General features: G+C 38.4%; 2 protein-coding genes across 5 annotated transcripts in view; both read left to right on the forward strand.

Moving 5' to 3' along the window:
* LOC109091975 (erbin-like) overlaps positions 1 to 7684 on the forward strand; it is an 83965-nt gene extending 76281 nt beyond the window's left edge. For both annotated transcript variants that reach the window (XM_042764703.1, XM_042764704.1), the window contains 5 exons: positions 1102 to 1158; positions 2052 to 2225; positions 2506 to 2598; positions 4933 to 5007; positions 5114 to 7684. In XM_042764703.1, the coding sequence (XP_042620637.1) occupies positions 1102 to 1158; positions 2052 to 2225; positions 2506 to 2598; positions 4933 to 5007; positions 5114 to 5221 (507 nt within the window). In that variant the 3' untranslated portion in view covers positions 5222 to 7684. The remainder of the gene's footprint in view (positions 1 to 1101; positions 1159 to 2051; positions 2226 to 2505; positions 2599 to 4932; positions 5008 to 5113) is intronic.
* A 1667-nt stretch (positions 7685 to 9351) lies between these two features.
* On the forward strand, positions 9352 to 15609 carry LOC109092246 (AN1-type zinc finger protein 5-like). 3 transcript variants are annotated; one of them, XM_019105992.2, is made up of 5 exons: positions 9352 to 9504; positions 13046 to 13217; positions 13325 to 13537; positions 13874 to 14002; positions 14083 to 15609. In XM_019105992.2, the coding sequence occupies exons 2-5, from the start codon at positions 13067 to 13069 to the stop codon at positions 14229 to 14231; spliced, it is 642 nt and encodes a 213-aa protein (XP_018961537.2). In that variant the 5' UTR covers positions 9352 to 9504; positions 13046 to 13066; the 3' UTR covers positions 14232 to 15609. The 3 variants fall into 3 exon arrangements, with proteins under 3 accessions (XP_018961537.2, XP_042620641.1, XP_042620640.1); XM_042764707.1 differs by having other exon boundaries at positions 13328 to 13537; XM_042764706.1 differs by lacking the exon at positions 9352 to 9504 and having other exon boundaries at positions 13023 to 13217.
* Positions 15610 to 16086: the final 477 nt, after the last annotated feature.

The raw sequence follows: 16086 nt of genomic DNA on the forward strand, positions 1-16086 counted from the left end.
GTGTGGTTTCCCAGCAAATTGTGATGCATTTGTCATCTAATTATATCTGTTGAGTGTTTAACTACTATTCATAGAGGCACATGAACAGTACACATTACTCAATCGATCACATTCACATCCTCGGCTTGTTAGTAGAGTCTCCAAAACCTGAATGGGTCAGAAAAGGGCCTGTTTGAGTGAGTCAAAGAACAGGGATGGGAAAGATAGTTTAAAAATGTAATTTTGTAAGCCTTAAGTTGTTCCAAACCTGTACAACTAACTTTCTTCCATTAAATACAAAATAAGATGTTTAGCAGAATGTCCAAGCTGCTCTTTTTCATACAGTTCTGCAAAATTCTGTGAAAGCTGGCTCATGATTAGTCAATAAATGGTCTCTATGCTCAGCAAGCATTGAACAGAATGCCCCTTATGGAGCTCTGAACCCCCATCCCAAATTCACCCTTCTCAGCTTATATCCAGTGTCGGCTGGTTTGCACAATTGCTGCTTCTTTGGCTTGTATAAGTAATAAGAGATTAAGAACATTCCTAACCACTAAACCATATACACTAAAGTCCTGGAAACAAACACTCTTTCTTTTCTGTCTGTGTGCTTAACAGCACAGTCTGCACTCAAGAAAGTTTAACTTTTTGACAAGTTAAGCTGAAAAGTTCATGAATTCTGTTATGGGAAATTATATTTTTGTAATTTTGACTTCGTAAACATATTAGCTGATTCAACTAGTTGATAAGAGGACCAAAAGTAAACCTTCCTGTTGGTTGAAATGACAAAGAAATTAACAGAAATGGTTATGCAATTCACCGGGAACTCCACATTTATGGGAAATGGCTGCAGTTCCTTGTCCCAATCACAAGTGACGTCCAGCCTGTTTCCAGGCAGAGTCATTATTAGAAAATGCATACGCTCATTGTTTCACCTTCAGTTTCACTCCGGAGTGTTTTTAATCTAATCTCATTCTTATGTAGATGTATGTTTTAGTGCTGTAGTCATCCACTGTAGTTAGAAATGCTCTAAATATGACCCTTAATGGTTAAATAGCATCATAAATTATAATACACCTTTTCTCATAGCTTGTTGAGACATTTTGTGCTGTTTCCCTGCAGGATGATGTCTTCAGTCCTCAAGGACAACAGGGCTACCATATCGACACTCTAAGAAAAGTGAGTGCTTTTCACCACTATGTGTTTGGAAACTTAAGTCATCCGCAGAATTGCATCAGTGTTTATTGAATGCGATGACATTCAGATGTTTTTAAGCATGTTGCTACATGTATGCATTATGTGGTGATGTTCACGAAGAACATTTAAACTCTTGATGAAACCCGTATGAACACATTCTATACAACCTTGTTTGTGGTATAGTGTGTTTATTATGCTGATCAACCGGATTGAGATACTGACCCAGTGGGGAAGCTTGACTCTAGCAATGATTAATTAGCTGTGATTAACAAGCACATATAATTTTCATTGCATATTATCAAAGAGGCATCTTGATTTTGATCATATTATAAAATTACTAATTAATTTTATTTGTGTATTTTTGAGCTATTTAGTTTTTTGTGTGCTGTTTGTACTCAGTTAATGACTTTTCGGACCAAATGCAATTTGTTTCATTGTTCTCTTACTCTCTCGGGAAATGAGCCATTTAAGTGAGGTGGATTAATTAGAAGTAAAGCTCTAATTAGAATTAAAGGTCTAAAACCATGAGGCTTCATCAGTCAACAAGGATTTCTTCTTGTTGTTCATGGTTCATTGAATTGTTTACTGGGGACTTTCTGCCCCCTGGTGTCTGGAAAATGCATCACGTCGTAGCAGGACACCTAGTGACATTTAGACAAATGCTGAAAAAGGACCATCCTTTGGTTTTTATGAAAAAAAAAAAAACCCAGTGATGTCTCTTAACTCAATTTCAGTGATAAAAAGAAGAAGAAACCGCTGGATTTTTTTAGCTTTGAGGAGACACTGGAGTTCTAGAACGTCAAATGTGTGGTGATTTGATGAGCGGAAATACTAAGTGCATGTCTTGATAGCTCTAGTGTGCATTTATCCATCAGGTGCCTTTGATGAACGGCCAGATGTGTCCTCCTGCGAGATCTCCCATGAGCTGCAGTCAGCCACCGATGGCACGTCACCCCTCACGAGAGCAGCTCATCGACTATCTGATGCTCAAAGTGTCCCAGCAGCCCCCGGGGCCTCCACGAGTCCCGCACGAGACGCTGCAGCAGGAGGTGGCCACATTTCCAATTCACATGTAGACACAATTATTGACCATCATGTTAACAAGAAATCAAAACGAACCCTGTTTACTTTAATACACATTCCTGGTTTTATTCTAAATAAATTACTATATAAATTGTTTTTGAGCTCCGTCATTTAAAAAGGCTCTAAAATTACACCTAGAGTTAGGCCTGGATAATGTTATCTAAGCTAGATAGATATTTAAGCATCACGTTGACTGATGTGGAACTGAAGCATTGTGGGTAGTGTGACACTTGCGTCTGTCTTCAGCTCCATGTGAAGATTGAGAAGAATCCTGAGCTGGGTTTCAGTATATCAGGAGGAGTGGGTGGTCGTGGGAATCCCTTCTACCCAGACGACAACGTAAGTATTTCTCTCTCTCTCTCTCTCTTTTATATGTTGAATAGGTGTGGAACTTTAATTTCAGTGTGTCTGGATCTTTAGTTTCATCTACCTTTTTTAACCATAAAAACACCATGATCTTAAACAGAGCAATGAACCTCAGTAGTATCTAGAGGCTGTAGCATTATAAAAACATAAATATAAATTAGACAAATATACAAAACATAATATACACTTGGCTGAAAGGGCAACCATTTAGGTCTTCGAAATGTTTATGCTAAATACTAAATCAGTATATTATATTGTGTATAATATAATATAATATAATATATTAATATATTATATCCTTTGAATAATATTATACTTTTATTTTTCAAAAAAGGGACAGTAAAGACATTCATAATGTTGCAAAAGATTGTATTTCAAATAAATGCTGTTTTTTTTACTCATCAATGATTCCTGGAAACCCAGGCAAAGTCTTTCAGATAAAATTGTAATTTATTTCTAAGACAAAATCATAAATGATGACAGTTACAGAAATAATCATGATGAAAAATTTAAATTCATGAAAAAGATTGAATATGAATACAAAATACAAACTCAGTATATTCTGCTAAAATTTCTAAGAGGGTAATCTGATCTAAGTATAATGATCTTCAGAAGTCAAAGATGAAGGCCTTTGCAGCATGTGATGCGAGTAGAAGAAAAGAAGAAGCTGCCTAAAAAGCCAAATGGAAATATATACATACTAGAGACTTACTTCCTCTTACAACATCAATTTCTGGATCATAAATGTTAAGCGAATTTGTCATTATCTACTAAGCTGAATCAAGTTCAGGACCAGGTCACGTTGACCTGTGAAATGCAGTAGGTAGACATCAAATAAAAATAGAGACTTGGGTTGTGGTTTACATCCTTCTAGCAGAAACAACAATCTTAAATTGAGCAATCTTCAGATATCATCTTGCAAATACTAGCTCTTGAAAGAACATCTAGTATCACGAGAAACGGAAAGACAAATGTAGCAAAACATAGACAAAATATTTTTGAAGAACAGATCTAATAATAAGATGTGTTTTTGATATGTCAAACCAAGGAAAACATATTAAGTCTACAAAATATAAGCATATATGAAAATCGTAAATAAAGAATAAATTTATAATATTGAATAACATCAGACAGTAATATGAATATGATAAAGAGTATCAATTAAGAAATCAAGGAATAACTCGTAATGAAAAATACATATAATTGAATATGAAAAATAAGTAGAACCATATTGGGATTTAGCATACACCAATCATGATTTCCACAAAATTATGAAGCAGTACAACTGTTTTCATCATTGATAATAATCAGAAATGTTTCTTGAGCAGCAAATCAGCTTTGATTACAGCAATAAATTACATTTTAAAATATATTCAATTAGAAAAAAAGTTATTTTAAAATGTAATAATATTTCACAATACTGCTGATTTTACTGTATTTTTTGAAAAATAAATGAATAAATGCAGCCTTTGTGAGCAGAATCAATTTATTTTAACTCTTTCCCCACCAGCATTTGTGAAAAAGTTGCCAGCCACCGCTAGCGATTTAGATAATTTTCACTCAAATTGAATGGCCTACAGTATATTTTGCTGTATGAATATTTGAATATGCAATACACCAAAATAAATATCAAAGCGTCTACTTTTAAACAAAAAAAAAAATCTGTTTTATTCTAGCTTAAAGCATTCTTTTTTTATCAACACTTGAATATAGGTAGGTTTTATAAAAAATTATAATTTTGAGAAAAAGGTGAGAAAATCTCATTTTTATCAAAAACTACATCTGGATATTATTCAGTACGATTATTAAAGCATAAATCCAGTAAATCACTTCCATCAACACCTCCAAATCTCGCACAGACATATACCACTTCCTGGATCATCATTTTACTCCATAACATTATGCAGTTTTCATTTATATGCTTTCTATTGCTGATGATCGCATTATTTATCATATGAAACTGTTTACATAAGAGCTAGTTTCTCCTTCCTGTTCACGTGTGTTTTTGTTCGGGAAGTTTTGTACTCGTTCAGAAGATGTGTAATAGCACCCCCGAGTGTATAACAGTGAAAACACAGAAAGCCGTAAAAACTTGTCTTTGGCCGAGAAGCGTTGTCTTCTAAATGAATAGATAACTCGTCAATGGAGGGGAAAGATAAATAAAATGTACTTACTGGTCCCAAATTTTTATCGAAAGTGTATATTATTTTTTGTCGTTTTTTTTATTTAAAACTGTTTCTCACACTTAAACCTTTATTCAGTCTACCTAGCCTAATGAATTATTCTTAAATCATAAATGATCAACAGGGCATCTTCGTGACGAGGGTTCAGTCGGAGGGACCTGCTTCAAAACTCCTTCAGCCTGGGGACAGGATCATCCAGGTCAGGTCTACTCCTCGAGCTTGTCAACTCCTCTTTCACCATACACACTTTCATCTTTGCCATACTTTAGTAATTCACTAACAATCAATCAACTTCCTCTTTGCAGGCGAATGGATACAGCTTTGTTAACATCGATCACGGATACGCAGTATCCCTCCTGAAGATGTTCCCCAGCACCGTCGACCTGATCATCTTTCGAGAGATGGCCGCATAAAAGATGAAGCTGAATCAGCACCGTCTTATTTTTGTACCGAGAGGAGCCAGTGCTTTATATAGTTAATCTGAACTGATGTTAACGGGACGATGGTTGACCGTCAGTGAAGAGAGGCGAAAACACTGCTTCGAGTGGAAGACAGAAGCATGCGCCTTCGCTGTGGGATAATCTGTTGGCGCAGTTCAACTGATATGAAAACCTGTGCTTTTTGTAAAGTTTTTGTTTTCCTTTAAGACGTCATCTGGGTGTAGAGCTCTTGTGGGACATTAGCTGTAGCTGACCGTTTGAGGGCAGGGCTCTGTCACAACACACTCATTTTTTATTATTTTAAAGAGATTTTTAAACCACTTTTTATGGCCTGTGTGAGATACTGAGCTAGAAGACAATGCTACGTGGTAACTGTGGTAATGAATGTAGAACTGTGGTGAGCTAAACCGAACTGGATGTGAAATCTGTTGGCCTGGTGGTCACCGTTCTCACCTAGTTGTGACAAAAAAACCCTCTAATTTGGATGAAAAACTTTTTTGTTCAATCCTAGCAACTCTTCTAGTCTTCGCAACTTGATCAGAAATCATCTTTCTCTACTTTCTGCAATGTTCCTCCAGTGAAATAATGTCTCTTCTACAAACTTCCATGGAGTGAGACGAACGCCACCAGTGAGGATGCTCTGAAATGCTCCCTGTACGTAAAACTTGGAGAGGAACACGATGAAGAACATAAATGAGGATTTCGAAAGAGAAAAAGACATGCACGGAAACAGAAAGTGGTTCTTAACCAAAGCATATTGGGACAAAGGTGGCATGAAACTGCTGCCATGTCAACTTCTTTCCTCCTTCTACAACACAGCCACGATCCCAACGCCGTCGAACTAATCCGAAGCACTCGCGTTTGAATTTTTTTTTTTCTTATTTCATTTTGGAGTTCATCAAAACAGTTTTCTACTCTGTGAAGAAGATTGTAAATGTAATATTTTATTCTCTTATGAAAACATCCTAACATTCGACTAGTGGTGCAGTCATGGAAGTTCGTTTGCTATTGAGGGCTTCGACGCAGGGCTGAGAAACGACGTGTCAAGTGCCATAGACCCTGAACTGTCAGACATGGGTTTGACCCAGAGCAATACTCATTCAGATCCACGCCGCATATTCAGCGGCTGACGAATGAGACAGTGGGCGAAAGAGCAATAGAGAGTCCTTTATTCCATTCGCAGGATGCAGTCAGTTGCGTTTTTTTAATAAATAACGAAACCCATTTAGTATTTCTCGATTGATGAAGCATTTTATATTGTAAATCTTTTAAAGAGAAAAAACAGGAGATTGCATTTCAGATTTTTTTGTAAAAAAAAGTTTGTAAAGTGAAAAAATCAGTACGCGAATGAATGTCTTGTCACGTCACATTAGCGATTGCACTGCTGTTTCCAGACATCCCTACGAAGATTGTCAAAGCATCGTATGTGGATACATCGACTCACATCGAGCAAAGAGATTCGATTGTAAAACGTTAATCGTAATGTTTGAAGTAGTCACATCGAAAGTCCATGAAAGATTTTTGCCGTGTCTGCATACAAGGAGAACGACCTACTGTCGACTGTAGTACTGTGTTTATTACCTGCATGAAGTTCCTCCTTCTGATCATTCTTCACTGTATTCTTCGGTAGACTGGCGTGCTAAATGAATCATAGTAATCAAATAAACTTACTGATAATGTAACAAATCCACAATTAAATGTGAAGTGCAGTCAGCATTTTTACGAGAGCTCAGTAGAGTTCAGTGAGTCACAGCTGAATCAGGCGAGGCATTTTTCAAGAGGTTTTAATTTGCAGTGATGTGCTGCCCTCAAAGTATGTTAAAATAAGTATCGAGTCATTATTGTTTATGAATTGGGAAGGAATTTGCTACATTTGATAACTTTTTTCGAAAAAAGAGATGAATTACACAGGTTTTTTTTATTATTTAATGTACAACTTTAGTGGATAAAACAACGCCCTCCAACTTTGCTGTGAATGATTCATTCAGCACAATGATTTTGTGGACTCTGTTACTTCCACTTTGTCACCAATCAGACTAGCGTAGATCCCTTGATGGTGACTTTTTTATTTTATCTATAAAGACATTGTAAAAACATAACAAACAGTGACTAAAAACAACTGGTGTTTTTTAGTTGTCCCACATTTTATTTATTTAGTACACTTTTCTTTGACTTTAGAGATTACTAATCAAAATGTAAATACTTTTTTAAAAGGTTTATGATTTGTTCATGGCATTAGTGATTACGTTTTTAAAACCAGCAATAATTTGATTCACAGAAGCAGCCCTTTTAATGTATAGCTACGTCAAAGGTTTCTCCACAAGCAGCTACTATTAAGATGATTGGTATGCATTTATTCAACATTCCAGATTTTGTAAATAAATTCACTTTCCATGGTGTCCTGTGGAAAGAATAAATCAACTAATGCTCTTTCAATGTGTATGTTTGTTCTTTTTATTTATTTATTTATTTATTTGGTCCATGCAGTGAAAGTCAGTAGGGTCCAGTGATGTTTTGGACCCCATTGACAATCACTGAATGGACAAAAACAGTAAACAATTCTTTGAAATATATATTTTGTGTGTTCTACAGAATTAAGAAAGTCATAAAGGTTTGGAACCATGGATAAATAACAAGATCGGTCATATTTGGGTCAACTATCTAATTTTTGTCCGTTTGTTTTCTCCCTCAGTTCTGCGATTATAAATCTGATCTTATTGAAACAGGCCATTTTTTGGCAGTGATATGAATGTTTTATCAGGTTTGAGGTGGATGTTTACCTCACACCACGTATGGGCTGTTACAAACCCATCGAAAATTTCACTCCATGATCTTCGTCAGTATTCAAAGCTGATAGGTGTTAACAAAGACATGCCATTAGATGGGTCTGCAAAGTAAAATTAGATGACTGAAGTAATTGAATCATTGCCTTTATCAGGTGTAGCTCAGTCCTCGGTTTACTGATAACACAACTACACTGCTGAAGTTGAGAGGAAATGCTTCAGTGGTCACACAGGTAAGACATAACCAAGCCTTCAGCACCTTCATTCCTTCACTGAAATCCCTCTAAACCAGAAAGCAGCGGTGCTGTGCCTTCACATGGAGCACTGTCTGGTTTCAGATTCCTGCTCTATTTATAATCAGGGGGCAAAATACAAAACAACTCATGGTTGTGAAATGAAAAGTCATCCAACAACAGACTCGCTTCATTGTTTCCGGTTCACAAAATATGAGGGATTTCAAATCAAATGGATTCTCAGCTTAATCATGTATATATAATTATATAATATATACACTTATTTGTGTTTTATGTCCATCTACTTCCATGCTAATTCATTAATAAGAGAGGAGCGACATATAAATATTGTTTTTTTTTTTAAAAAGACCCAATACAAAAGCTTACCAGTCACAGTTCCTATGCCATTTGAATGTGTCTATAAACCCCCAAAGATGCTGTCTAGCTAGGCACCTCGCTGCATCTTGAGGCAGCTGGTATTCAGGATGTGTGTCACGTCTGCATGGCCTTGATCAAGATGTGTTGTGATTGAATCAGTGTCCTTCAGAGAGAGCCGGGCTCCAGTGACATCTGATACAAACACTGCTGATGTAAAAATAACCTTCAGGAGACCTATGTACTGTACACAAAGTGTCCACTCAAACATGGTTTTCTTACTCAACCTTACATTTTGGATCTCAGTAAGATTGGAGCTTTTGATGCGGCCTTTGTGCCCGATTATTACAGTGGAGACTAATATCAGCTAACTATTAACTGGTGTACAGGATGAAAATAAATGAGTGTGGAGATCTGTCTTATCAGTACTATCACAATACTCAGAGCTGATTTGGAAATCACTAGATCACTGTGAAATCTGACTTGTCTAGACCTTTCTGCCTCCATTTATCATAAAACATCTCCACCCTTGGGTCAAACTCGCATTTACAACTCCTTGAAGCTGCAGAGAACAATAAAATCCAGCATCTGACAAACAAGACACTGCGAACCAGCCCCCGTCCGCTGCGCTAGAACTCTTGCTTCAGAGCAGAAGGTTGTTTTTGTGCAGTGAACTTATGACTGGCGCAGTAAGCCCCGCCCCGCGGACGTGTCAATCACCGTGACGTCACGCCCAGTATTAAAGAAAACCAACAAACAGCGGCCAGAAAAACGCACACATCAGCGGACTAACAGCACGGACCGTCGCGAAGGGTTTCACACGAAGTCTCTATATTCTGGGAGCTTCTCTTTTTGCTCGGATAAGGCAAGGAACACACTTTTTGTTTCGCGTTACAGCGCTTTAAACCTCATGCTAAGGTTACAGGGAAATATGACTCTATTTGGTGAAATGACCGGCTTGTGAAGCCTAAAATATTCTTATTCCTGGCGTGATTCGCCGGGATTCTGTCATTTTAATGTGTTCGTTGTTAATCTAAAACGATAAACTCGCCGAGTTTAACCAAATACGGCTGTTAGCTGACGCTAGCATGTTAGCTAGTAAAATTAGCCTGTTGTTCCTTTCGACCTAAACGCTGAAATATGACACGAAAACACCAAGTTTGGGTTTAAACACGCGTGTTTTGTACTTAACAAGCTGTTTGCGTCGCATTTAAACCGGTTTTGTCTTTTAGGGTCTCTGCGATAACAAAACAAGCCTGTTTGTTGCAGTTAGCTGAACGTTTTTTCAGATTAACTTAGCACTCTGTTTATATATAACTATCATTACTCGAGTAACTAACTCACTATGATGATCTTTTCGGTTTTATTTCGTCTTCTTTCGTGTGTCGATCGAGATTTGATGCAGGAAACTCAAAGCCCGGCTAGTTAGTGTGTCTCTATCACCAAGCGAGCTGATAAACGTCTTTTAAAAACATCTTCCCGACTTCTGTTCCTCAGTATCTTGGTGGATTTGTTCTGAACTGATATTCTGAGGGTGTATGATCGTCTTTTTATCATCAGTGTTTGTACTTTGGCTCAAACAGGAAGAGTGATCGAAACAAAGGAGAACGCAGGGCTTGTTCCCCCTGACCCCGATATAAAGCAGATAAACAGCTACATCAGCATCCACCCGCACTCCTTCACCCCCACAGAGCCCTCAGACTGGACACAGCACGGGCTTCGAGGGGATGGACGGTCGAGTGGACACTTCTGTGCGCTTTATAAACGACTGTCTGTGTGTTAGCCGTGATGCTAGTGTTAGCATGACTCAGTGGATTTCACTAAGAGGCCTCAAACACTGATAAAATATACACATGCTGTGTGAAGCTCACACACGTACTGTTTGCATGATAAAGTGCACTCTGTATGAGATGTATATGTTTAGTGCATTGAGTAATGAGCAGTTTTATGAAGTCTTGGTGCATTTTTTGGCTTAATGGTATGACTTGGTTCTCATTCATGTCTTTGTTTTGCACTGTATGCGGTGTGTTTTGTCATCCAGACAGGGCTGAATGGACATGCATGGAGGGGGGGGCAGCTCTGTTGGGGCTTTGCCATTTTTGGCTTTATCAAAATATGAGGCCATGTGTAGGGAGGAGGGTGCTATGCAAACAGGCTCCTGCTAGAGGTGTGTGATGTAATGGAGGCAGGTCAGGACGATATTTATAGCTGCTGGCATGGAGGAGGCTGTTCTGAACAGCATGTCACATTGCACCCTTGTGACAGAGGAAAACTAATCCAGCCGTCCATGTGAGCGAGAGCGAGGGGCAGCAGAGGCAGACGCGCACGTGACGTGGCCCATGTGGTGGCTTTTCAGGGGAAAACCTCTGACGCTGAGGGGCGGGGGTGGAATGGTGCAATCTCCTGTTTACTTGAGAGACACAAGGCCCCAGAAAGTCACTCCTGACAGATTTCAGGTTTATTGCTGGAAAGCGTCGGCTGTCTCCGGCTGAACACCGTGTTCAAGCTGTTCCTCCTACAGATATATGTACATGCCGTGCTTTATCCTCCTAGCAGGGTGATCATAGTATTGAAATTTCAGCAGTTGATGCCAGTGACGTTGGTATTGAGTTATAGTTTTGATACAGCAGAAAACGTTATCTAACACATTAATTAGCTGTTAATATGAATGGGTAGTTAATGATAATGTGACTATGGGCCAGGGTTGGTGATATAACCAATATTATTTCATGGTAATGATGTGCATTATAATATCATGGTTTATTTTGTCTTTTGTCTATAAAAATAAGAACACACAAGCCAATTACAAACAAAGATGCAAATGGCACAGAGTGCTGTACTATAGGTCTGTTTAATATTAGCGTTGAAGTAAAAAAAACAAAACACAAAAGACAGAAATTACCATTAAAGTAGAAGTTCCTGAACCAGGTTGGTATGTGTTTCAGACTTGAGGAAGTGTCTCAGAATCGAATGCTAGTTTACTGAAAGGAAGTGAACTTGTTTGAATAGAGCATATTTTAAAACTGTTTAAATGCTGGATTACTCAGTATTAGTGTACGCTTACTCTGGGACTTTAAGATTTTACCAGAAAAGATTGTTTATCTTGCTAACTTTACAAATCTTGTCTAATTTTAACTGCTGTATTTTTCTGTTTGCTTGGTTTTTATTGAATTTATGTAACTCTTGTATTATTGCAACTCCATATTTAAAGCCTTAGATGCTGATATGGCAATAGAAATGCTGCGCAGTATTAGTTGAGGTCATTATGAGCGTGCTAATTCTGTGTGTGCTGTCTAGGTATCCCTTAAATGTATAAAAAATGACAGAAATTGAATAAAAACCACTGAATGGAGACTTAATTTCTTTGTCACTAACATATCAAAAGCTTTATCCATGCAGCACAAAATAAATTGCGTATTGCAACCTAAATATGGCAAAATATTTGTGGGTTTATTCTTTGTACTGCAGCCACAATATGATGTCATGTAGCCCAGTCCTAATTAATATCAAGGTTTTAGGTCACTCTATAGGGGAGGTGTTATTTTAAATTTAATTTAACAATTTATATTTTGTTTGAGTGTTTCCAGGCAGTAATGGTTGTATTTTATTCATTTATTTATTTATTTATTTTTTGGAAGTTGGAAAAGCTTAATTTGAAACTTTGAAAAAATTTACCAAAAACTGCACACAATAAACACAATCGAGCAGTGGTTGTCAACACCCAATACATCTTATTCAAAAAAACTCAAAATAAAATGCACAACATTAAATTGACATTTGAGCTTATTTTTTTATTAAAACTGAACTATCAGAGGCTTGTATCAGCTTAGATTGGAGGGCCTTCAGATATTGTCACGGACAAACGGGGGTTTGGAATAAAAAGGTTGTTTCGCTGATCTGTGACATTCAGATGAATGTGTGCTTGTGTCAGAGAATGAACCTGTTTACAGCTTGTAGACTGAACTAAACTTTCAGTGCTGCTCATCACTCTGGTTTTGCAGTGTGATGATCTTAGTACTGAGATTACAGTTCTCCTGACGTCAATACGGTCTCGTCTGATGTAACACACCCTGAAATGTGTTAATGAAGGATTTAACTGGTTAACAGCGAAACAAACCGCAGGTTCCAGGAAGTCTTACAAGTTGTCTTACATGCATCCAGCTCAGTCTGGTTGTAAAACAATCACACGATCCGTGGTGAGAGTTTGCAGGAAAGGGTTTGAATCATGTGATTCTGTGCCAAACCCATGCCAACAAAAGCCTTCAGATGTTGGACTCTTAATCTGATTCTGTCTGTGGCAACATTACGCCTTCATCTACGCAAATCCTCTTAATGAAGCCAGACTTTGACTCCTGCTTCACACACACACTGTTGTGCTCATGACTCTTGTGTTTTGTTCTCGGCAGGAATCGCTTGTTTTCAGAGAGATGGCCCAGCAGACCAATCAAAGCCCCATGCTCTGTGCCACCGGCTGTGGTTTCTACGGCAACCCTCGGACCAATGGCATGTGCTCGGTCTGTTACAAAGAGCATTTAACACGACAGAACAACGGGGGAGTCAGTCCTATTAGCACAATGGGTATGTGTTTCCACTCTTTGAACATCTTCACGGACCATCGGATGCATTCGTGAGATTGATTGTTCCTCAAGCGTCTCATTAACTTGAGGGGGTTTGGTCTGTTCCAGCAGCTTCCGGCAGTGTCACCAGTAGTCCTACCTCTGAATCCTCAGCCATCCAGATCATCGAAGCTACGCTAAACAACTCCTCATCGGCTAGTGTTGAGTCACCCAACTCCGCCGCCGCCACTGCTGCCCTTCCTGTTACACAACAGATGACGGAGATGAGCATTTCCTGTGAAGACAAGGTGGTCTCGCTTAAAGTAGAAGTTCCTGAACCAGGTTGGTATTTGTGTTTCAGACTTGAGGAAGTGTCTCAGAAGACTTTGTTCAGAATCGAATGCTAGCTTACTGCAAGAAGTGAACTTGTCTGAATAGAGCACATGTAAAACTGTTTACTTAAAAAAAAAAAAAAAAAAAAAAAAAAAAATTGTGCATATGGTCAGCATAATGTATGAAATTCAAATGCTGACTTTAAAAGTTCTGCAGATTGTGTAAAATGCTGCGTTAAGTCTACGTTTCATGAGGTTCTGCAGTCAAAGTGATTCAGTTTGTTTGCTTTAAGATCTCGGCACGTGTTTGTTTGTTAGATGCTCATTCGTGTGCATGTTTTTCCAGTTGTCACTCAGCCGACGGCGTCCGCCACACCTCCGAGCACAGCTGAAGGAGAAGAGACCAAAACACCCGACGCCCCCAAACCCAAGAAGAACAGATGCTTCATGTGCCGCAAGAAGGTCGGCCTGACAGGTGAGCACAACCGTTGTCACATCACAACGTGATGTGCTGGCTCTGTACACCGGTTCTGATGCTGATGTCTGGTTTGTCAGGGTTCGACTGCCGCTGTGGGAATCTCTTCTGTGGACTCCATCGCTACTCGGACAAGCACAACTGCCCCTACGACTACAAGGCGGAGGCTGCAGCCAAGATCCGCAAAGAGAACCCGGTGGTGGTGGCCGATAAGATTCAGAGAATATAAAGCGCTCGCCGTCTGCACCTCGACTTTGCGAGAGATCAGATACAAGGACTCGCACTTTGACCTGTGATCCGAGAGACTAGTTTTTTTAATTACAGTATGGGAAAGAATCTTGTTTCTAAGCCAATGCATGAGTGATCACTTTGTTTCCACCTTTCTTTTGCTTTCTGTTGTTGGTATATAAAGCTTCAAGTAAAAAAAAAAAAAAAAAAGAATATCTATAAAAGGTGTGAAGCCAGAGACATTTGCCTAACGTGTCTGTTTTATGTGCTGTAACCTGGAATCTGATTGTTGTGTTAAAGGCTGACCGTCCGTGGTGATTGTCATTAGTTTACTCTGTGATCGTGTCTCCCGGTCGGACTCTGAAGACTGTTACGGCTCTGACCCGAGCGCCGTCAGAGCAGCAGTGCATGGCTGGCTCATGTAGCAAATGGACGCTCTTCTGTTTCCTCTGGGTCAAACGTTCGGCCCTCCCATTATAGAGTCAGCCTTTACGACATTTATCAGCCACCTTTTCTGCTTGAGCATCAGCCTGCATCAGTTATCCAGCTATTGGAGTGAAGCTGGGGTTTCCTTTTCATTCAACTGTGTTAAAAATTATTTTTAAACCATTGACAGACTTTGTGAAAAGTATATATAATCCAATTCGGGTGGTTTAATGCAGCCAGGCCAGAATGCATCCATTATACAGTGTCAAGTTCAGATGAGGTTGGACATGGCAGCAACAAAAACGTTTATTCATTCTCCTACATGATCCTTGAAGACATTTAAGTAAATCGTTTTATTTTCATTGAGTTGTGACACCTATTCGATTTATGGGCTTGTTGAGGGTTTGTTGGACTTTAAATGGGTGTTTTGCATGGTTAGTGAAATTAATATTTTACAGTTGACCTCATACTAGAAGTCCATTTCTTTTTTTCTTACTTTTTGCTCTTTAATTCACTTTCCTCGTGTGTGTGATTGATCTTTTCATTGGGTATTGAGTGTTAAATGCAGGTAAGAAATAATGGTATTGTTTAGTGTCATTTAATCAGCCCTGTGCGCGTGCTCGAGTGTTGTGCGTGTCAGTGTATGAGTTAGTCAACATCTTTTTCATCTGAGGCTCAGTCCGTTTCAGTTTCCCTTTTTTTTTTTTTTTTTTCTTTTTTTTTTTTTTCGGGGGTGGGGGGGGGGGGGTGTCTGGCTGCACAGCGCTGTTTTATTTGAGCTTTGTGAGTTTACACAGTAAAACTAACCATCTGTTCAGATTTGATTTTTAGTTATACAAGTTTGTACAAACCATCTTTATTTATTTTATGTACTGCGCATATAATCTCGTTACCCAACATTACTGCGAAATTGTATCATGTAAATAAAATTATGTACAGAGATATCATTAAAATGTGTAGGTTTTTTTTCTTTTGTTATTTTGTTACAGAAGTGTCCGTTATTACGAGACTTTCGGTTTCTGAGATGTGCATGGAACTGAGAATTTCAGTTAATGCTTGTATTTCAGCAGGTTTAATGGAATGTTTTTTTTATTTTATTTTTTTTATTTATTTATTTTTTCTGAAAAGGTAATTCATGCCTTTATCACTTCCAGGCTGGATTACTGTAATTCTCTTTTATTTTTAGTCTAAACATTTCATCCATTGTTATTAAGGACGTAGCACTATCTGATCACTTCTGTATTTTCTTTGATGTATTGATCTCTGCTACCACTGAATCTAGATCAGTCTCTGTCAGAAAGAGATGCATTAACGAGAACACTAGTGTGCTATTTATGGAGGCTATATCTTTAAGACCAAGCTTTTCTGCAGACTCTGTTGATATTCTCCTTGATTCCTTCAACTCAAAAGTTAAGAATGTTATTGATGAT

The sequence above is a fragment of the Cyprinus carpio genome, chromosome A10 (genome assembly GCF_018340385.1).
Source record: "Cyprinus carpio isolate SPL01 chromosome A10, ASM1834038v1, whole genome shotgun sequence".
Taxonomy (NCBI): Eukaryota; Metazoa; Chordata; class Actinopteri; order Cypriniformes; family Cyprinidae; genus Cyprinus; species Cyprinus carpio.

Bases quoted from the DNA above. Each gene is read 5' to 3' on its own strand.
- LOC109092246 (XM_019105992.2), top strand. From the start codon at position 13,067: ATGGCCCAGCAGACCAATCAAAGCCCCATGCTCTGTGCCACCGGCTGT. The intron at 13,538-13,873 runs GTTGGTATTTGT...ATGTTTTTCCAG, and splicing joins AGTAGAAGTTCCTGAACCAG to TTGTCACTCAGCCGACGGCG. The intron at 14,003-14,082 runs GTGAGCACAACC...CTGGTTTGTCAG, and splicing joins CAAGAAGGTCGGCCTGACAG to GGTTCGACTGCCGCTGTGGG.